The 23,679-nt window shown below is 35.5% G+C and overlaps 1 protein-coding gene across 1 annotated transcript in view; it reads right to left on the bottom strand.

Moving 5' to 3' along the window:
• Positions 1 to 23,679, bottom strand: part of FAP (fibroblast activation protein alpha) — a 74,900-nt gene that overhangs the window by 15,271 nt on the left and 35,950 nt on the right. The window contains exons 12-20 of the mRNA XM_066279434.1: positions 23,471 to 23,515; positions 17,991 to 18,095; positions 17,822 to 17,892; positions 15,495 to 15,548; positions 13,163 to 13,287; positions 9,429 to 9,476; positions 3,995 to 4,093; positions 3,466 to 3,535; positions 2,541 to 2,735 (exon numbers count right to left, since the gene is read on the bottom strand). Coding sequence (XP_066135531.1) covers positions 2,541 to 2,735; positions 3,466 to 3,535; positions 3,995 to 4,093; positions 9,429 to 9,476; positions 13,163 to 13,287; positions 15,495 to 15,548; positions 17,822 to 17,892; positions 17,991 to 18,095; positions 23,471 to 23,515 — 812 coding nt within the window. The remainder of the gene's footprint in view (positions 1 to 2,540; positions 2,736 to 3,465; positions 3,536 to 3,994; positions 4,094 to 9,428; positions 9,477 to 13,162; positions 13,288 to 15,494; positions 15,549 to 17,821; positions 17,893 to 17,990; positions 18,096 to 23,470; positions 23,516 to 23,679) is intronic.

The following is a 23,679-nucleotide window of genomic DNA, read 5'->3' as shown; positions in this document are numbered from 1 at the left end:
ATTCCATTCTAAAAATGGCTCATTGAAGATAAAGGTAGTCAGTTATCGACCCTGGCCCATCTTCAATCCTAAATGCCAAAGAGATTTATGCTATTGTGAAAATTGGTAGACTTTTTAGTTTGCTGTGCTACGTGTTGAACATCAGAAATAACAATTTTTGTTAAGATTTATACATGGGTTTCAGATTTAAATTTTCATTTCATCCAAGGAACACACTAAAGAGCTATGTGTTTTATTCCTTGAGGTATCTTAAATTTAAGTGCTGCAATTTTGTGGCAAATAAGTGCACAAAAACATAATGCTCTATTTTGTCGTTATTAGTAGGTGATAATCTAACCAATGCTAAAACAGACCACTTTTTAGCTCTATTAATTTTGGAAAATATCTAATTGAATTACAAATGAGGCATCATTTACATCTCTATCTTGACAGAGTCTCAGGATTACATGTCCTTGGTGTTTATTGCATGGTTTAAATACAAATAGATTTAACCGGTAGTGCAAATTTTTTTTTTAAAGAACTAAGTTCATAATGTTAACAACTGTGTTAATATTCCCATTAAGGTACACTATCGTCTTTATATGAGAAACTGATCTCCTCGTGAAGTCTTTCCCCGATCTACCTCTTCTATTTCTGTCAGGCAGAAGACTCTCCCGGAGTTAACAGCAGGAAGGTCAGAAATCTGGATTCGTAAAAAAAGATGGAACTTCCTACATTAGGCATGAAGGAGGTCTACAGATTGTGTAGTGTTGTTTGATAATCCACTTTACTGATTTGTAAGATTTTACTCAAATAGTCTGTTTTTAATCAATTTTTTGTGTGTATTACTGTTCACAGAATGGAATAAAAATTTGAAAGCATATGGGTTATGATTACTTTTCTATTTTAAAAAATAATGACTTGTGAGTCTAAACTTTTCTGCTTTGATTACAGTCAAAATACAGAAAAGTGTTGTCTGGGCCTGGCTCCTCGATGTTAAATACAATCTGTGTTGTATATGCTGAATTAAAATTAATAACTATTAATTACATTAATATCATCAAAGCAATGTACTAATAAATTTCTAAATTGCTGTTTGGTGTGAAGCAGTATTTAACTTTCAAGTGTCATGCACATATGTACATCCACTACTGAGAGTCCAGTCAGCCTTTTAGCTTTTACATTTATAAACTACTGTCTTATAACTTCATCTGCTTTCATCATAATAACAGACACCTAACAACTATAGAGAACTATCCAAAAAAATCCTGAACAGTTTTTTCAAATAAGCAAAAATATTGGTGGCTATAATTTTTTTTGTTTTAGGAAAAGATGATTGAGCCATAAATTGTGGTTGAGAATGTACTAGGGAAGAATTTGAATTATGAACTTGTTTTTTCTCTAAACATTTTTATAATATAATTTTTATAATGAACAATTAACTTTTTGTCAAGTGAAAATAAGGAAACACTTTCATGATAACACAACCGAGTTTCACTGCTGGCTTAATTACAAATAAATGTTTAACACCTATAAGTATGAGGTTGGGCAAAAGTAGGTTACAGTTGTTTATATGGAAAGTAATACAATGACTAATAAATAATAATACAAGAATAAATTCTATGTTTTGCATGCTCACAACTGTAAACCTACTTTTGCCTCACCCTGTATATAATGCTGGTGAAATCTTGACCTATTCCAAAATTTATGAGATAGAATCCACAATGCTTGAACAAATTCAGTTGTTTGGTTTCTACAGACCATCCCTACAGTTATACATATTTTTCTGCTTATTGTGAGCCATGTTAATAAATGAAAGGCTATTAGAATGACAAATATCAAAGGAGAGTATTTGCCACTTATCATTATAAATAATTTTTCTACATATTTATCAGCTCTCTTGAATGATTAATTTTTTCTTATATTGGGCAAAAATATCCCTTTAAAATTAATGGTAGCCTTAAAGGCTTTAATCACTGTAAAAAAAAAAAATAGAAGACTGGATAAAGAAGATGTGGCACATATACACCATGGTATACTATTCAGCCATAAGAAATGATGACATCGGATCCCTTACAACAAAATGGTGGGATCTTGATAACATTATACGGAGTGAAATAAGTAAATCAGAAAAAAACAAGAACTGCAGGATTCCATACATTGATGGGACATAAAAATGAGACTAAGAGACATGGACAAGAGTGTGTGGTTACGGGGGGTGGGGGGAGGAAAGAAGGGGGGGAGGGGCACAAAGAAAACTAGATAGAAGGTGACAGAGGACAATCTGACTTTGGGTGATGGGTATGTAACAAAATTGAATGACAAGATAACCTGGACATGTTTTCTTTGAATATATGTACCCTGATTTATTGATATCACCCCATTAAAATTAATAAAAATTTATTTATTAAAAAAAGATTAATGGTAGCTTTAGATGAAGTTAGAAAAATAGACATTATAAAAATAGACAAAATAAATTAAGTCATTAAGAATGAGAAACCTAATAGTGACTATGTGACATTTGTTGCATAACCATTTCTGTTTGAATGACAGGTGCTCACCTGACAGCTGTGATCTGGTCCTCAACTTCGTAAACACCCAGCTTTCGATATACTGCATACAGGTGCTTGTCACCTTGGAAAGCTGTTCCTCGCCCATCCACCAAGGCAATGACTATCCCTTCTTTACTTGCAAGATATGATATCCAACTAATAGCAAATACAGATCTTACACTCTGACTGCAGGGTCCTCCATACCTAAAGAAAAGAAAATATAGAATCTCTGATTCCTTGTAAAACTCAACTTCCCATCATGGCCAAGAATTGCCTTAAGTATTTCCCAGTACATTTGTATGATAAAATTTCAATAACAGTGGCATTAGAACTGGCTCAAAATCAAGAGAGGACCAGGCTTTTCCCAGAGGTTTGCTACAAGGAAGTTGTTTTGGGACACAGCCTCTCCTATTCCCCAAAACGGATACATCTAGGGTTGGCATTTCAAGGAATATGTGTGGGTTTTTCGTCATTTCTGCCACCTGCCACTTGCTAAAAGCAGACATAAGATATACTAAAAAAAATGCATGGTGTTTTAAGCAAACTGTGTGTAGGTCAGCACTGATTTTGGGTGTGATTCCACTAAATGTATTCCATTCCCTTATTTCATTTCTAACTCAATTACATAAGATGCTAAGATTATTTACAATAATTTTTTGGCCACAATTTATTTCAAAGGTATTCTGACACATTCGGCAATTTGCCATACAAAGGAAATTCAACACAGCAAATGCAAGTAAGTCCATCTAAAGATCTCAAAACTTCCTCCATCTATTTAAATAGCCATATTTTATTTACTCTTATTAGTGGAAGAATATATAAAAACAGCATCAGTAGGAAATATTACTATGGAGAGTGGTTCATTCTATCTCATAACTGTGTATTTAACATATTTTCAGTAAATACATTTTACAGCAAAGAAAGTATTACATACACTTGAATTAGCAAGGGATACTTCTTTGATTTGTCAAATTGAGGAGGAAGAATCATCTTGTACCATAAGGCTTGAGGAAAAAAAGGAGAAAAATCTTTATTCTTCTATACTCATAACATTAATTTTCTTTAATAATACCTATAACAGAAAATCAATTTATCAGTAGTAAACTGTTAAGAATCAAGAAGATGTTTTAAAACTTATTTTTTACATAGTTTTGTTTAATTTATGAATTACTAGAAATCTTGAATGATTGTTTTTCTAGAAATGTAGATTCTAAAATTAAAATTAGATAAGCTTTTTTAAAAGATCAGTCTTGGAACTATAGGAAAGTATAAGATCAACACTATTCATAAACTCATTAAAGGTATTTTGTGAAACTGTAACTGTTGCTACAGTAAGATTGTTTTAATTAGGATCCTATAGTACAGTAGGATTTGGACTATAATATTTACTCTATCACTTTTTAAAAAGCAAGATAAGTGCTCAACTTCATATCTATAAATGACAAGTTTTTATAAGATCTTACTAATATCATCCACTTCAAGTTTCTTTATTTCCTCTTTAGGCAGCTGGATGTTTTTCAAAGCATTTTCCAGTTCCTTGTTTTCTTCCAGAATTTTAATTTCTTAAAAAAAAATAAAATATTTATTTTTAATTAGCAGTGTTTCCATAAGGAAATTCCTTTCTAAAAATTTCTTTGGGTTTAATATGGATGAGACTGAAATTATATCAGGATGGCTTAAGGAGTTTTATATTGGCAAACATATTTTTAATCCAGTCTTTCCAGCTGGTTTGAGTTTATGAAGAACAACAATCATTTTCTCCTACACTGATTCTTACTGCATCAAAACACATTTTCAGCAGAATCAGAGAAGCAAGAATGTTTATTAAACCATATTTTCTCATCTCCAAATTTTTTTTAATGTGAAGTTATCACCTGAGTTAGGTAACATTGATTTTATCATTCACTAAGAAAAGTAGTAGGAGTAAAATCTATATTTCTGAAACCTCAAATTTAAAATAATTAACAAAGTAGTTATAAAAGTTGTTTAAACGTTAATATAGTGTGTCCGTAAAGTCATGGTGCACTTTTGACTGGTCACAGGAAAGCAACAAAATATGATAGAAATGTGAAATCTGCACCAAATAAAAGGAAAACCCTCCCAGTTTCTGTAGGACGCTGTGGCAGCATGTGCACATGCGCAGATGATGACGTAACACTGTGTATACAGCAGAGCAGCCCACGGCCATGCCAGTCAAAATGTGGACGGTACAGAGGAAAGTTCAGTGTGTTCTGTGGCTCGCTAAATTCGAATCCATGACCAAAGTGCAACATGAGTATCGACGCATTTATAATGAAGTGCCACCACATAGGAATAACATTACACGGTGGGATAAGTAGTTGAAGGAAACCAGCAGTTTGGTGGAGAAACCCCGTTCTGGTAGGCCATCAGTCAGTGACGAGTCTGTAGAGGCTATACGGGACAGCTACCTAAAGAGCCTTAAAAAATCTGTGCATGAGCCCACATGGAACTGCACTGAATAGGTATGAAACTGGAAAGAGTTTTCCTTTTATTTGGTGCAGATTTCACATTTCTGTTATTTTTTGTTGCTTTCCTGTGACCAGTCAGAAGTGCACCGTGACTTTACGGACACACTGTAATGTGTAAATTCAAATCCGTTCCTGTGTTCTTAAAATATCTATTTCTTTCTTAACCCTTTCCTATTATACTTGATTAATATAAGATAGTCTTCCTTTTTTATATTGAATTACTGTGCATTCTACTCAGATTCTTTCTCTCATCGTAGTTTTATATCTTATTAAAACAAAGATACATACATACTGTGATCTCTTTCCATCTTTCAGCTTAAAAGATTCTCTAAAAAACAGCTGTTTATATTTGAGCTTAGTTATGTTTCACAGTTTAATTTTTTGAAACTGAACAAATACATTTATCTCCTGATGTTGTAGATTGTATTTCCAGAAATCAGGGGCTTTGAGTAAGCTTATAAGCTTTATTTGGCACTAGAATTGATACCAGGCATTTTCTAGAGAAAAGTTAGACTTTCATATAATATGTAGAGTTTGTAGCTTTATTTCTTAAAAGAGGGTCTGAATGATTTCTGAAATATAAAAATTTCTACAAAAGACATCCTGCGAACTTCTTGTTTTTGTGCCTTTTTAAAAAAGTGCTCCTTGAAGGTGGGGAACTGGAGGAGTACTTGGAGCTACACTAAGTTTGCCAAACCACTTCCCTTGTAACTCTCAGTTTTCATATATCCATGGCATTTTGCTCCAACATGTTATATTTAATCTTAGAACAATTATAGATGTTTTTGGTATAAGTTGTATAAGATACATAATAATTTCATTTTAACTTTGGATAATTCACCCGGAAGGAGATACTTATGTCATCTTAAAAGTTAAAACCAAATAAGTAAGTAAGTAAGTAAATAAATGGAATACACAATTCTGAGTACAATGAACCTGCTCTTCGTTTTCCTTGTGTGGATTTTATATGTTGAGCAGTCACCAAGAAAGGAAATCCAGTGTGATGCAAGCACAGTGTGGCCGAATTATTTATTTATTTATTTATTTATTTATTTATTACTATTATTATCATTTTCCCAACAGGAACTGGAAGTTAGAGACAATGAGCAGGTGTTTCCATGTTGGTTTGATGTTGATACCTTGTCTATTCTAGCTAGTGAAACTTTATGATTTGTGACTTACTGAAATGCCTTTTAATTTAAAAGTTTACTAATGTTTCTACAATCTGGAGTTGCATTTTTACGAATAATAAGTGGTCAATTTTTTTTACCCCTTGGAGCAAAATAAAACTTCACAGGTTTGTGAGGACAGGAGGGGTGGCAATTGGGCTTCTCTATGTGGCTCACATTGCAAGCCTATAATCTGGTAAAAAGAGTGCCACAGTGCAGACTGCACCCTTTACCTGGCTTCACTCCCAGTGTGCCCAGTGCCCAGGACCTAACACGTAGTGTGTCTTCTTTATATATCTGTAAACTTTTTATTATGATAAAATTAAGTGATAAGAATGGTAGATCATGTATGAGATTTTTGTTTAAAACATTAACTACCATATATTGCCCATTAATTAAATTATGTGAAAAATCTGTTAAAAAGCTGAAATATGAGGTCATTCCATCAGTCGGGTAATTTTAATGAGCACCTGCTGTGCCTGAAGCAACTAATCCTCAATGGGGCCCTCGTTGTCAAGTGCCAACTCTTCTGAGTTTTTATAGCATCTGGTTCAAGTGCTAGCTGTTGTTTTCAAATGATCTTACTCACTTTGCAAAAAAAATGAAGCTGTTGTACTGTTTTCTGCAATGTCCTCAAACTTTCATGCAATTGCATGCATAATTCTTCATTCTCTCTCGTCACAATGCCAGAGATTAATTCCCTTATATTTTTCTGAACTCCATCTTGTCCCAACTTCTCAGGAACCTCTCTCCTTTATGTCTTATACTGCTTTGGTCTCCTAATTTATTCCATCAGCATTTAACCATGCTAAAATGTTTGTCATCTTTCAAAAACAAAATTAAGTGAGACCTATTGAAAATACTGTCTCTTTTTATTTCCCACCTATGCAGGCCTAAATTTACTTCCATCTGGTTTCCACTTCTTTTGTTTCACTGAAACAGTTGTGATAAAGCTAATGCTAACCCCTCCTGCTGAAGTTCATGGATTCAGAGCAAGCCTCACCTCACACTCTCTGTAGCACTTTACACATCCTCTCCTGCCTTGCCCTTCAGGACAACATACTGTTCCCCTTTGGTCTCCTTAACAGATTCATTTCTTTTTCTCTTTCCATTTCTCACGTTAGTGTTCCATACAGTTTTAGCGTAGGATAACTTTCCATTACCCTTGCCCACCCTAATTTTTCCCACTCTGTTGTCCCATATATTATACTTCCATGGCTGTAGTAACTATGTCATCAATGCCCACAAATAAATGACTTCTTGATCATCAACTTGAACCAATCCTCCAACATTCAGATCCAAAACTATCCAGGACAGCTCCACTTGGATATCCCATCAGTACCTCAAACTCAACATTCAAAACAAAATTCATCATCTCCCCTAAAATGTTCTCCTCCAATATGATTTCCCTTTTCAATAAAAAAAACATCAATTTATTCCACTGACCAAGCCAAATATTCAAGCAGCATCAATACCCCTTCGTATTTCTGAGTCACCAGTGTGAGGTAGCTATCATTATGAAACATTTCCTAACTCCAAAACCCAGATGAGCTTCTTGTTTAAATGCTTTCCATGCTCTATTTCCTGTGTCTTAATACTTTACCCCATTGTATTGTAACTGTCTACTCACGCATTTATATTCCCCATTGATCTATATTCTCCCTGAGGACAGGACCACATCTGACCCAGTATCAACTCATTTTAGTTTCTATTATCTAGAAGTGTCTGATTGAATGTGAGAAGTGCTTAATAAAGATCTGCTGAATAAAGATTTCTGGCACCAAATGCAATGGAAAATGGATGAAAAAAAGAACTACAAATAAATAGAAGCCACAGCATCTATTGTGAAATTCAACTCCAAAATTTGGGCATTTATTAAAGATACAGATTAACTAACATAATCTAGGATCTATTGAATTGAATTTTCTGGGAGAGCCTCAGAGTGTTTATAATAAAATAAAATCTCTGGAGAATTTCATTATTAAACAAGTTTGCAGAACTGTGGTCTAAAAAAGATGTATTCTATTTTGCAAGTTAGAAAACATAAATGCATATTATGTATATTAGTATTAGGTAAGGTAATAAAATTTTTTATGCCCTGCAGAAATTGGTGTCTGGAAAAAAAGAAGCTGACCTTGATTCTGTAGTCATGGAAAAATGGTAATTATATACATTTATGGTGATTTTCATTAAAACCAAAAGTTACAAATTTGAAAGTAGAACTTCATTAAGTTCTGAAGATTAAGATGAGTCAAATTGAGAAATACAATCTGTTATTCTTAAAAGTATTTCATTGTGAGACCTCAAGAGAAAAAAAATTAAACCAAGTTCAAAATGACACTAAATTCACAGTCCCATTATTATAATGCCCGGTCTGTCCAAAGCTGCTGAATTGATTCTGTTTTCCTCATTACCTAATTTTCACCTATCCCTTGAGTCATTAAGCTGGCTGACAAACTAATCCCAAAGCAGTCTCCTGACTTGTCACCAAAGCTGTCCAGGGATGATTGCAGGCATGAGTGCTGAAGTCCTTCATTGTACCTAGTCACCATCACCTTCAGCCCTATAACATTGTTTAATAGTACATCAAAAGATAATGGAGAACCTGCCTGAGAGCTTCCGGGCAATTACACACTTGTATAACTCTGTGGAGAACAAAAGAGGTTATCTTTGATCTGCAAACTATTTTGAACCAATATCACAAATACGGAATGGACGAGGACTATCTTGGTAGCAGTTGAAAATGGAAAGAGCCTCCAAATTTCAGGGCTTTCAGACGTGGCAACAGTGTGACGTAGCTGTCAAATCAAAAAAGCTAGCATGATAGTCACCCTCTGCTTTGAACCGAAGTTATATCTGGATTTGAGATGTTACCAAAAAAAAAAAAAGAAAAAAAAAAAAAGGTCTTCTTATTTGGGAGAGAGGTTGTATTAAGTTTTCTTCCAATTCTGAGCTTCTGTGCTTTTTATAAAGCTGATTAGGGAAGACAGAATTAACCTCTCTGATAGAACTCATCTGCATTATGCCAAGTTCTTATTGCAAATAATTATTAAATTTCATATGCTCTGGTTTGACTCAAAGACTATCCAACTCTGTGTAATAATAAGCTATGTGATAACAAGATTCCATCACCCTTGCACTTGTTGTTATGGGGAAAACTTTCTTGCCTCCTCTAGCGTAAGTGTCACCTAGACCTCAGGAGTTCTGTAGACAGGACAATAGCATGCAAGAGAGAGTACCTTGATCAGTGCGGCCATCATGAAGGGTGGAAATCGGGAGGCCTGGGCCTGTGCTCAACAGAAGAGAACAAAAACGTGGTTTGGTTTTGAAATAACACTTAGTTTTCAATGAGAACTGCTAGTAGTATTTGTAATTAGTATCAAGCGCAAGTACACCTAATTCTGCAGCTATTTTTCCCCATAGAGAAGTAAACATCACCCTTCTGGTTATACATTTAAACAGCACATGAAATCAGAGCACAGGCAAAGAGCAGATGTGAGAGAGGAGTTACTTGTGCACTTTTCCAAGAGAAGTGCTAATAGTTCAGGTCTAATTACACAGATGAATCCCAGAAGGGGCAGTGATGTACGGCCTTCTGGAAAGACGTCCTGCTGTGGGGGTCAGTTTTAGCTGTATATTTATCATCAAGAACTCTTCACCAGTACCCGGATGGTATTTTCAATTTGGCTTCTTGGTTACATTTATTTTGATGGGTAGATTCCAGCATCTTTCTTTAAAGTAATTAATACACGAAGAAAGAAACTCCTGTAGGATATGTCGCCTGTTCAAATACGCTGTGGAAGGTCACATTCTGTAGGAAACAGACCCAGAAGGAGCTTTGTGGGCTAGAAGCTTATCTGGGGTGGTATGTGGGAGAGGGGAGGAAAGTTAAGGCTGCAAGAGTAGATGGGTTTAGTGCAGTCACTGTGGGGACCTCCGCCAACCCCACCCGGAGCTTTGGAGCTGGGTGGCCTGCGGAATTGTCTCACGTGGGGTCTATGGGCTGGTTTTATACGGGACAATGGAGCAGTCACTGGTTGTAGCTTGGGTTGAAAGCAATTCCCAGGGTATAGGAGGGGGCTCGGCTCTGAGCTGTCAGCCACCAGAACTCTGAGCAGCTCAGTCCTGAGTTGGGAGGTCTGGGTGGCTCACCAGTGTCTACTAAATATTCCAACATGGAATTCCGGTTCTCTGTGTAGAAACTAGCCATTTTAACAAGATCCACTAATCATTAAACACTGTCTAATCACTTACTCAAACTATCGAATAAAATAATACCCAGAAATATACTTTAAAAGATAAATTCGCTCAGGCTGTCAATGGGTTAAAAGCAATAAACATGGAGGCTTGGGGTAGAGGTACATTTGTTCTCCTTTAGAAGTTTGCTTCTGCCCATGTGGAAGGAGTGTCATTAGAATAGCACTCTTGGATTGGGATATGCAGAGGGAGATGACCCATTTGGTGAGGTCCAATAGACTGGGGTAAATAAGTGACTCCTGATTGTGCCTTGTTCCTCACCTTTTTCTGCCTGCAGAAATATGTTTTTGATCTGTGCTCAGTGCTGCGTGACAGTGCCAGGCACAATGGGAGAAGCCAGCGGTCACCCAGTTGTACTCATAATTATGTGAGTAACTGTATTTCTGGGGTGCAATATTAGGAAGCTGCACATCTTAGCCACATTTTCCAACTGACCTTTACAGGTAAAAAAGCTACTATTTTGATTTCCTTCCTGATGCTCCAATCTAACTTGGGAGTAAGGAGAAGGAAAATTATTTGTTAGGATCCCTCAAAAACCAGCAGTTCTTGGTTGCGTGGAGTTTCAGAATTTTATAAAATTTCATTTCAGAGATTCTATTTTGTTCTGCTTTTCCTCAAAGTTATTAAAAGGAACAAGCACACATTATATTTTTGGTCAGGATGTAAGGAAATGAGACATGAATCTGTATTTCTTGACTTTAGTCAATCAGTATCTGCCCTATGGAATTTTCATGGGTATGCAGTTCCAGAAGTGACACTAGCATATCTTTCTTTTGCCCAAACTACAGGACTAACGACTGACTGCCTTTGAAACAAATGGCCTGAGGGTATGATCCTAGTGGCATCAATTGTCTTCCTTTGCATTGCTTTTGTTCTATCAGTATCACAGATGTGATTTCACCTATTTTAATCCTATTATCTGGGATTTACTCACCATCTCTCTCTTGGCTAGTTTGAAGTTACATAATAAGGCTTTACTCTTAATCCTAAAGGGAAAGATTTCAAGGTTTTTCTTATGATGGTGCAGTGACTCATTTTACTGGAGCTTCAAAAACACCAGACGATGTGATGCTTCCCACACAGTATATTTTTTGCTAAATGGGAAATTACCATACTGCCGAGCAAGAGTGAGTGTGGAAAAGTCAGGCAATTCAAGTTCTAGAAAGGACTCTTCCACCAACTTTTGACAAGTGCTTAGTCTTTGCTTCCTTATCTCTTCAGTAAGCACTCAGGCTTAAGCAAATATTAAAAAGACAAAGTGATGTAAAAAGTGTTTTCAAAAAGGGTTAAAGCATTGTACCAATGCAGAATGCATATAGATAGGACTGTATATATGTAAGTATATATACCACTCTGATGTCTTTATCAGTAAATATATTAGCATGAGTTTTGGGTAGACTTTGCAAAGGGCAGCAATGCTTTGATATTTCTACCACTTATGTTCATTTAGCAAGCATTCAATGTCTATTATGCATTAACCTTTCTTCTCAGACTTATGATTATAAAGATTAGAAGAAAGCAACTCCTGCCTTCAGAAGAGAAAGACAGACAATTCAGTACCCATTAGTTCAATGATACTACATGCCTGGCCTGTAATCTTTTAATCTATGTTGCATAAATACATGGTTTAGATTCAATTATGTTGCATATAACTTAAGAGGACACTTTTAAATACCATAATCACACATATGATCTTAAACAACCACCTCTGGACTTTTCAAAGATGCCATTGATCCATTATATGAAAGTGTTGTATCAAACTGAGCATTTGGGTTAAAATGCTTATTCATCTCTACACAGCCAAATGAGCTGGGGCACCGGTTCTGGGGCCAGGTGGTTGTGGTGTGAGAAGTGATTAGCCAAAAGCAGGCCCATAGTTCCCACTGAAATATTGGTCAGTTTGTTGATTTAAATTTATTTGTTCTTTATTTTAAATATTGTATTTGTTCCCATTTTGTTTTTTTCCTTTAAAATAAGATATGTGCAGTGTGCATAGGGATTTGTTCATAGTTGTTTTTTTTTTTTTTTTTTTAGTCTGGCCCTCTAATGGTCTGAGCGACAGTGAACTGGCCCTCTATGTAAAAAGTTTGGGGACCCCAGGTTTAAGCAAACTGAAAATGTTTCTTTTATTACCTATACTTTTTAAAGTATTTAAATGACTACTCATTATGTTTTCTAAATTTAGAAAAAGACATACTAGATGACCAAAGTTCCTTTTCCATCCTCAACTGAAACAACATTTCGAAGAGTGACTGGCCTCCAAGGGAAGAGCTCAGGCTTCTAGGCCACGGTTCTTCCCCCTGACTGTAAGAGTTTGACATTTCTCCAGGCAACCATTTTATAAGAGAACTCTCCCTTTTACGGTATCCCTCAAATCATGCGGTGAGGGCTGGTAGATAGTGTTTGCATACATCATGGTGCTGTGGCACTATGGTGGGTTAAAGTTTGGGATTTACAGTCAACAGACCCTTGCTCCTCTTCTGGTTGTAATGCTTAATAGCAGTGAGGATGTTTTGCAAGTTACTCTGTTTTCTCGACAGCAAAAAATAGCAATAATAATGTTTCCATGTCTCTTATTTTTCCCCATACACATTAGATAAGACTTTCACAGATAACAAGTGCTTAATAATCGGTAGCTAAGGTGATGAGATGGTGGTGACAAGGCTGAAGACAGCGGCAGTGAAGTGGAAAAGCTTGTGCTAAGTACATTACCTACCATAGCAGACCAGCGCATAGTATTTGGAGTAGTCACTGAAACTCGCAGTGTAATATTGGCACCTTTCTTGCCTTAGATGGCAAGTAATACACTTCTTACTTGGAGGATAGCTTCCAATGCTAATTCTAGGAAAAAATAAAAATAAGTTCAAAGTTTGAGATTGTATTTATCAAAATGTACTACTCCCTATAAAATAACTAATTTATATATTGACATCAAATCCACTCTATTTTCTGGTGCAATGTCATTCTCAGTGAAGGAGAAATTTTAGTATTTTGACCTACCTTGAATTTCAGTTTTTGCCCGACTAGGCACAGCTTTGAGGGAGAAGCCCTCTGCGACTCCCTGGGGTGAGAGGCCTGTCTGACAGCTCAGGTGGACGGCAGGGAGTCACGCCTCACAGTCACTGGTTGCCTACACTTTACAAAGTGTTTAGGAATGCGCGGTTCTTCCTCCTTCCACCTCCCCGTTTGTACTCCCACCAGAAGAATGTACAAAGAGAATCTGGCAGTCTCACCAAGACATGAGCCCCTGTTCTTATCATAGAATGAGAAGCAGAGGCGGATTTAACGGGCAGGCACACTGGGTGCGTGCCCTGGGCTCCAGTTTCTCAAGGGCCCCACAAAACCCCAACTTTACACTTTTTTGTAATGTAAAGGGCCCAATATTTTCTTCTGCGCCTGGTGCTTCAACCAACCTTAATCCTCCTCTGATGGGAAGGAGAAATTACTAAGACGCCAACTGGAAATAAGAAACCACAGTTTATATGCTTTCTGTGCCCTTCATTCCACCTGGCTGGAGATTTGGTCTCATGGAAGCTCTTCCTGGGAATGCTCCCTGGGCACATTTCTACACAAGCCAACTGGTACCTACCATGCTGGGCCCACTTTCTCTTCAGCAGAGCCCTCTGCCTGGTTCCTCATATATAGGGTGATTGGCTTTAACAGACAGACTCCCAGACTGTATCAGAATTAGAATCTTATTGGAGTCAGACTAGGTGGTATTATGCCAGGGTAGGGGCAAGGGCAGATACACCGTTTAGATGGTAAGAATACCTGTGACCTCTGCCGTGTTCCTTCTGCTACTGCCCCTGACCTGGCCTTGGGTGGAGGGTGACCAGAGACACTGCCAGCTCCATCAAGGGATTCTCCCCAACAAATAAGGAGCTACGACCCAAGAGGGACTGGAGACTGTAGCAGAGTGAAAATGGCTTATTGCCTCAGTTATGGTTAATATTCATGTTCATACTTTGCTGTGATCTTGGGAATATTAGATAGGCTGCTAACAGGAAGGGGTCAAGGGCAGCATGCCCAAGTACAAATCCTGTCTCCAGCAACATCACCTGCCTCATAGAGTTGCTGTGGGGGTTAAATAAAATTAATGTGTTAAGCAGATTACAAGGTACCTGGCAAATAGTAGACTGCCAGTTTATAGTAACTGATATTTTTATTTCCAAATCCAGAAGGGACTGTTGAGGTCCCCATTCCAATCATCACAGAAACCACTGGTTTAACTTTAATGCAAAGTAGGACCAGAAATAAATTCCTTCCTATCATGTATGGCTTATGCCAAAGTAAATTATCTTAAAAGAAATCACACATTATGGAAATAAATACAGTAGGTACTTAACAAATATGTGTAAGTGAATAAATGACCTCAATTACCTATAAATTGAATTATTTAGTATTATGTTTATATCTGCACTAAAATTTCTCAGTTTTTCTTTTTGGAAACAAACATTTGATTTAGCTAAAGTTTGTAGGGTATATAACTTAATACTGATGTCATAAATAATATTCTTTGAATGTTTTGTTTTAATTCCTAAATTCTTTTTATTACATTTCAGGCTCTAAAAAATACTCTATATATCCTGAGTACTATTACAGATTTCTGTTCAAATATTAACATATAAAAATACTAAAGTGGGCCCTGGCCAGTTGGCTCAGTGGTAGAGCATCGGCCTGGCGTGCAGAAGTCCCAGGTTCAATTCCCAGCCAGGGCACACAGGAAAAGCTCCCATCTGCTTCTCCACCCCTCCCCTCTCTGTCTCTCTCTTCCCCTCCCGCAGCTAAGGCTCCATTGGAGCAAAGTTGGCCCAGGCACTGAGGATGGCTCTATGGCCTCTGCCTCAGGCACTAGAATGGCTCTGGTTGCAACAAAGCAACACCCCAGATGGGCAGAGCATCGCCCCCTGGTGGGCATGCTGGGTGGATCCTGGTTGGGCACAAGCGGGAGTCTGTCTGACTGCCTCCTCGTTTCCAACTTCAGAAAAATACAAAATAAATAAATAAATAAATAAATAAAAATACTAAAGTGAATTGACATAAATTACCTATAGATATTTCTTCTTCCAGGGTAATCTTCAAATTCATTGCTGGAATAAAACCTGAAAATATATTTAGAAGTTATTAAATAAGTATCAATAACTAAATGTGATTAGATTATTGGTACTACTACTAATATATTAAACAATGCAGTCCAATATTCATTTAAACTACATTATTAATAAATAATAAATAAACTTAATTTATAAATTATAATAAACAAACTATTAATAAATAACTCATAAAACTATTTACTAATAAGCACTTATATACATAAATTACTGTTTATAACTGAATTATGTGTGCTTACTCTGACTTTTAAATTATAGACTAAATTATGTAGAGTATGCTTTTTTATTATAGGTATATTATATATTATATTCTCATTTATTTGCTATGAGCCAAAAAACATAAACTAAGATATTTGATTAATGCCACCCACTCCTTTTTCCATTATTAATAGTTTAACTGGTTTCTCTAGGCTATATTATTTAATTTTGTCTATGATTTTAAACACATTTTGAATTTATTTTAGAGATGCCCTTATAATAGATAAGTTTGCTCTAAATCAGGAAATTCATTCCCACACAAACATTGCACACAAAGGAGCATGTTAATTTACCCAAATGCAAAACAAGTCACAAGAGAACATTCTTGTTACTTAAGTGTCTGGGTCCCAGTTTTAACCTGTCTTAATATAGGCATAAAATGGGAAATCTAATTTAGCAGCATGATTTTTACTCTTCTCTGAGTTGATCTGAATATTCATCTGAATATTACAAAGTAACTTTTTCCTTCCTTCCTTCCTTCCTTCCTTCCTTCCTTCCTTCCTTCCTTCCTTCCTTCCTTCCTTCCTTCTTTCCTTCTTTCTTCCTTTATTTTTTGGAAGAGCATAATAGGACATGAAAAGTTTAGACTAACCAAGATTTGCTTATAAAATTTTAATTCTCAGGACTATTCAGTAGTCCAGGTACTCCTCTGTTCTCATTGATAAAATTCTTGCTATTCCTAAATAAAAAGAAAAGGCAACAGAATACAAGTCACTCCTAGTATCAAATTTAGCTTCCGAAGCGGCGTCCTTCTACATGTCTTTACTAACATCACATCTCTTACACTTGCCTTTCCCACATCATCTTAAATTATTTGCCAATAAACTGCTCAGATTTTGCAATTGTCTCCATCTCTGACAGTTGCAATGCACCGACTTCCCTCTCTTTTTCCTTCTCCCTCACAGCCACTAATTCACCAGTCCTATTTAGCTTTCATCTGTCTTTACTGACTATATACCTTTCCTTTCATTTATTTAACAAATGTTTCTTGAATTCCGGCTCTATGTCAGGCACTATGCAAGTGCCAAGAATGAAAAAAAAAGATGACATACTTTTTCCCTCAAAGAGTCTGTATTTCACTGCCACTATGTTCAGGTCGCTAGCACCTCAGACCTGGATAATGACAGGAGCTGGGTCTTTCTGCCTTCAGATTTCCCTACTGCCTAAACATACTGTCAGAAATCTCCCATCTGTTTTTATCTTGTCACTTCTCTTATACTGGTGATTTTAATGGCTGTTCCATATAATGCCCAAACTCCTTTGCTGACTGTTCAAAGAATTTCATGAATCTGACAAGTTTCAATTAGTGAGATTGAACTAATTGTTCCCCTCTTTAGCTCTTAGAATTCCAGTTTATGACAGACAGATTAAAAGAGAGTACCCTAATTTGAACTTAATTAGGAATCAGGGAAAGAACTATACATTCTTGATTAGAGAATGTTGACCACAAATGATTATTGTAAGGTGGTTTATTTAGACCAGGCAGGATGGACTGAAAAGGAAAGAACTGAGAGGAAGAAGTCTCCTGTTGAGATTAACAATAAGAACATTAGATTTAATGTGTTCAAAGTTTGTATCCTAGCTCTGCTACTAAGTATGTGGCCTTGGCCAAGTTAAATTTCCAAGTGTTGGTTTCCCTATCTGTAGAAATGGGATAATCATTTATCCCATTTATGCCCTCAGTGGACTGTTTGCTCATTGTTTCAAGTGCTGAAGAGAAAAAAATTGTTAGAACCAGTTATCATTTTTTAAAGTTATACTTTTTATATAGTTATCTATCAAGTATAATAAGAGAAGTGACAACTGACTATATATTTTTTCCAAAGGAAAATTGTGTTGTCTAGTTATTAAAGAATGCAGTCTTAAGAAAACCTCTGCTGTCTGAACTAAACCAGAGAGTAAGTAACAAAAATGCTCTTAATTGAAAGAGGCGGTGCAGGATCACTTGTATGTCCATCAGTTTAATTAAACCTTGATTGGTGCAACATGCTTCATGCAATACTTACAGTGAATCCTGTGTTACTCTGAATATATTTATGGCCTCCCACTTGCCACTTGTAATTTGAATAGCGTTTTCCTATAAAAAGACAAACATTATGTTGTGTGAAGCTGAGAGTTATTTGAGCAACCTCAAGTGAATGATCTTTGAGGAGATGAATCTTGGAAGAAACGTACCACAGTGTCTTTGATATAGTGAATATGTTTGTAGCCATCCTTGTCGCTAAATATTTTGTAGTATGAAGTAAAATCATAGCTGAAAACTGGTGCTGAAACAAAGAACTGAAAAAGAAAAAAGGAAGAAAAAGATTATGTTCAAAAGACAAACCAAATTAAAATTATAGATAAAAAAATATCAATGTATGGAGAAACCAGAACACCTTTTCTCCCTTACTTTCTGTCACTCACATCTGAAATTTCATTCTTTCAGATAGACAGCTTTTCTAGTGAGTCTAACAGGCAACTGCATACTCCAACTACTCTTTAATTGCTATTAAATACTCCTGAGTTTAAAATACGTAATTTGACTGAATTTCTGTGTCCTGAGATTATGTGCTTTGAAATAGAGTTAAAAGAATCACACTGCTCTGGACAGATAGCTTAGTTGGTTAGATAGAGCATCATCCCAAAGCACAGATGTTGCCAGTGTGATTCCTAGTCAGGGCACATACAGGATGCAGGAACAGATTGATGTTCCTGTCCTCTTTCTCTCTCATTCTCCTTTCTTCTCTTTAAAATCAATAAAAAATAAGAAAAAAAAAAAGACTCACACATCAATGTTGATATTTAACCAAATCAGTCTTTAAAATGTGGTATTTGACCAAAGTGTGACTCTTATGAAGGTTGATGCCCTTTTAATTCCTGATTTGTCTGATATCCAGAACTTAATGCCAACGATTCAATGAAGACATTTTAAAGATTAAAATATCATAGCCTGCTGGCCAGTTTTTAATGGTAGGGAGAAATTTTGGGACTTGATAAAAAAATATTACTTAAGACAAGCACGTAGGGCGTTTGCTCCTTGAGCTCAGGCTCCAGGAGCAGAGCAGACCTCATTAGCATCACTAACTTCTTCTTCCCAGGGACCCTGTCGAGAATTACTTAACGACCCTAAGATTTCCTTAACACTCAGTTCTAGTGTGCCCTGGAGCAGAGCCAGCCACACTTCAACATCCTCAGTGGTACAGATAACTACAATCCTGCCAATGTTCTCACACCCAATTTTAGCTGGCAATTTCTCCCATTAAAAATATAGACTCATCTCTTGCGTGTTCTGACCAGGAATCAGACCCAGGATGTCCATATACTGGGCCAATGCTCTATCCACTGAGCCAACTGGCCGGGGCCAGGACTAATGCCTCTAAGTAAAATGGAGATACAAGAGTCCCAGAAATTTAGAAAAATTAATTTTCAGTTTTGTGGATAGAATTTCATTAGTGTATGTCTAACAAAAATCATTATTTTATTTTAGAATGAAGTTATGCCTTCTTAGCAAACAATGATGTATTTATTTAGTAGTCACCACTTTATAATGCTTCCTTCTTCTCAGGGTAAAAGTAAAAAAACTGGCTCTACATTGTCTTAACAGCTAAAATGGAACCAGTGTCACAAAATATTTAAAGGTGCCAGAGTTAAAAAATATATATTCTCTTTACATCTGCAGGTAGTTGAAGAACTTGTAAAAAGGTTTTGCTCTAGGTTAAAACTTAAAATTTCATTTTCATTGAAAAAAAGTACAGGGCAGAGTGTTATGTTTTAAGATATTAGAATCAGGCAAACAAAAAGAATATTTTTGCTAAGCAAAGACTGTTATCTTTTCCAAAGACAGCTGCCTTGGATGAATGGGTAACTTGGGTGAGGTAAAGAGAGTGTGAAATATTTGCTCATTCACTCTGCCAGAGCTAGGTCCATAATGCCACCTGGACCCTAGATAATCGCAGATAACTAGGTGGTCCTCAGTTTTAACCAAGCCTCTTCACAGGTCCCTTTATCATGCTTAGATTTTCTGATAAATTACTCATCTCTCTGTGCAAAGCCATTTAAAATATTTTACTTGGAAGGTAAGATTATTTACCACCAGATAATTTTTTGCCATGGTTGGCAAATGACCTGAGGTTCTACTTTACTAAAGGCTGAGTCCACATTCAGTCAAAGCACAGATTTTCAAGTGTCAAGTAGAAAATTTGTTTTTTCCAACCAAGGGATTTTGCCAAAAGCCTAAAGAAGGTGTAGTGTGTTGCTTAATTATTTTGAAATAATTTAAATGTGGCTTTGCAATCTAAGCATTATGGCTTAGTGTTTGTTCTCCAAAATTTAGTGATTTAGATACCAGATTCTTTAACTGAATCATCCTTTCTGTCTGTTCTCTACAGAGTAAAAAGATTGATTTAGAGTGAATATTTTGTTGTTACTTTTCTGATCTAACACTGAAAAAGTTCCTCCATTTTCTCCGAGTTAAGACTCTGTCTCATGTTGGAGGAAAGACAGTCAAAGGTAAAGTTCTCAAGAAACTATTTGCTAGTTTTGTGCCTGCAACTAAACAGTTCAATCACTTTCAGCAAATCATTTAATCTTACTTTTCTAATTCATAGATAATCTACAAAGGTCTTTTTTCAGCTTAATCTCTGACAAATTCTAAAGGAAGAATGACTCTAAAATTGTTCTTTAAATTCATATTAATATGACTAGCCTATACACTTTGTCCACAAACCTCATAAATATTACCTGAAGAAATGTCAGAAAGATATATTTCTGGGTAATTTTATTAAATCACTGGTTTGATCATCTGTCAAAGGAAGCTAGCTATACAGCACACTATGGCAAATGAGTTATTATATAAAGTTGTGTCCTGACTTTTTCAAAAGACATATCCGAATTTATAAAATCTAATGAATGACCCCGTCAAAGCAATTGCCTTGAGAGAGTATAGTTTTACTCTCGAAAACTATCATTGCAAAGATATGTTGACAATCTCTCTTCTGGTATTTATAAAATTTACTAACTGTTGGATAAATGTTAAGAGATTGAGATTAGAAAATAAGAAAGACAGTGTTTCCTTATAGAATTCTAGAGCACTGATATTAAAATGATCTAGCACAAAATCATATGCTGCAGGTAATTTATTCACTAGATTTATTTTGACATGACTTTGATTTAATGTAGGGACCTCTTCTTCCTTCCAAGGGCACACATGTTCTTCCACTGAGGGCATATAAAACATTCTTCTATTACACTGAGTGAAATAAGTAAATCAGAAGAAGCTAAGAACTGTATGATTTCACACATAGGTGGGACATAAAACTGAGACTCATGAACACAGATTAAAGTGAATTGGTTACCAGAGGATGGGTGACGTGGAAAAGGGGATGGAGGAGGTGGGGAGGGGAGGATGAAAAGAGAGACAAACATAAGTTGACAGAAAATTACTTGACTTTGGGTGATGGGTATACAACATAATCAACAGTTCAAATGCTATAGAAATGTTTACCTGAAACCTATGTGCTGTTTATTGATCAATGTCACCCTGTTGAAATTAATTTTCTACAAAAAGAAACAAAAAACAGTGTTCTACAGTTTTAGATGACAATTTATTTATTTGTTTGTTTGTTTGTTTACCCATTCATCTAGCTAATGTTTGCTGAGATTGCAAGGCTGGTGATATACATATTGCAAAATTGATAAGATGCAGTTGCTGACCTCAAAAGGCATACAAATAGGAGATGTCAAAAGATGCACTTTAAGATGTTTCTGGTCCCTGGCCCATTGGTTCAGTGGTTGAGTGTCAGCCTGGAGTGTGGATATCCCAGTAGAGTACACAGGAGAAGTACCCATCTGCTTCTCCACCCTTCCCTTCACTTCTCTCTTTCTCTCTCTCTCTCTCTCTCTCTCTCTCTCTCTCTCTCTGTCTCTCTCTGTCTCTCTCTCTCCCCTCTTATGCTGTCATGGCTCAGGGTGCTGAGGATGGCTCCATGGCCTCTGCTTCAGGCACTAAGAAGAGCTTGGTTGCTGAGCAATGGCGCAACACCCCAGATGGACAGAGCATTGACCCCTAGTGGGTTTGCTGGGTGGATCCTGGTCAAGGCACAAGTGGGAATCTGTCTCTCTGCCTCACTTCCTCTCACTGAATTAAAAAAAAGTTTCTGAATGTTTTGAATGCTAACAACATTTTCATAATAAATGTATATGGATTCAAAATCATATCTTTGAGAAGGTTGTCAGCATCATTGTTTATCTATTTGTAAAATTATATCATTCATGTTATTTTATAGTAACTTTAGTTATATTATCACAGAGAATGCAAAAGAAGTTTCAAGTCTTCTTCCTTCCCCTCATTCTTTACTAAAAATTTTTATAATGGAAGTGAATTCATACATTAACTTTTTCCTTTTCTCAAGTTTTCCAGCAAAACTAGGAATTACCTTTCTGAAATGTGAGCATCTGATTGACTAAGACTCCAAAAATTTTAGAAAATCTTGTTCTTTCATTGAATTCTCCTAATTTTTCTTGTGTTATGTGCTACAATGACAATTCAAATAGGACTTTGCTGTTAATATTTTCTGAATTATATTTATCCTTGATAGCTTGTTATTTTAGAATATATCTTATTATGGTTACTATATATAATTAATAAAGTAATAACTATTCTTTAGCTAACGAATACACAAGCTAAAATCACTAAATCCAGAAAAGTAAACAACAGTTTTAATATCTGAAGATTTTTATTTTGTGATTTACCTTCTCCCTAGCCATTTTAACTCTAAAATATTACAAGATTTATATATTATCTTAGAATTGACTTCTGAATTCTTTATTGTTGTGTTATGGGTTAAAACATTAAAGCAAGTCATAAGAGTTTCCTCTTTCTTTGAATGTATCCAAATATCAGAGAAATAGCCTTTTTTTTTGAAAACCCTAAGGTTAGTTGAATTCAGTTATATATTTGTGTTAAGTGGCAGCAACCATGCAACATTCACTTATTCTGTCTTACTTTGTATTTTTTATATAGGATGTAAGATACAATTGATATTTTCTAAAACTGAATTTTTTACACTAAAATCCCTATAATTCACTTTATAAACTTATTCAAAAAGTTCAGATATAAGTAATCACAAACTATAACAAAACATACATTTTTCAATTTGCTACCACTTTACTTAAAAACTAGGATGAATGTATGTATATATGTTTATATATATGAATTCATTTATTAATTTCAGTTTATAATAAAATTTAATAAGTTAGATTGTTTCTAAATAATGAATGATACCCAATGTATTTATTTTTTTTAATTCAAATTGCTAATGATTATTAAGATAATTTTAAGCAGATCAGGGTTTATGCTCTCTTTTTAAAAATCATATTTATTTTATTTGTTTAAGAAGTAATATTAACCATGAATATCGATAGCCAGTTGAAAAGCTAAGGTCAGAACACAGGAATGATTTATTCTCAATAGAATTCTAAATATATCATATATAGACATTAAAATTATCTAGCATAAAATTGCTGAAGGGATCACTACATTTGTGTTTTTTGCCTTGATATTATTTTCTACTTAAACAAATAGTGCCAGTTTGAATACATTTCAAATAGTTCTTTGATAGCTGAGAATCTGTCAAGTTTCATTCAAATATAAAGAAAAGATAGCAAACTCATACTCCACCAGCCCATCCAGTTCTGCTTTCTTCTATATGTTCCTGGGTCTAAAAGAAAAAAAGATCGCATCAATCATAATATTAGAAAGACAATAAGACAGTTTTTCTTAAGTATAATGTGGACATTTGAACCAGATAAGCTGTTTCATCAGAGTATACTAATACTAGTCAACTCACTTCAAACTTGAGTTTAAGGTGACTGTATTCAAAAT

The sequence above is a fragment of the Saccopteryx bilineata genome, chromosome 5 (genome assembly GCF_036850765.1).
Source record: "Saccopteryx bilineata isolate mSacBil1 chromosome 5, mSacBil1_pri_phased_curated, whole genome shotgun sequence".
Lineage (NCBI taxonomy): Eukaryota > Metazoa > Chordata > Mammalia > Chiroptera > Emballonuridae > Saccopteryx > Saccopteryx bilineata.
This window is presented reverse-complemented; position numbering and strand designations above follow the sequence as displayed.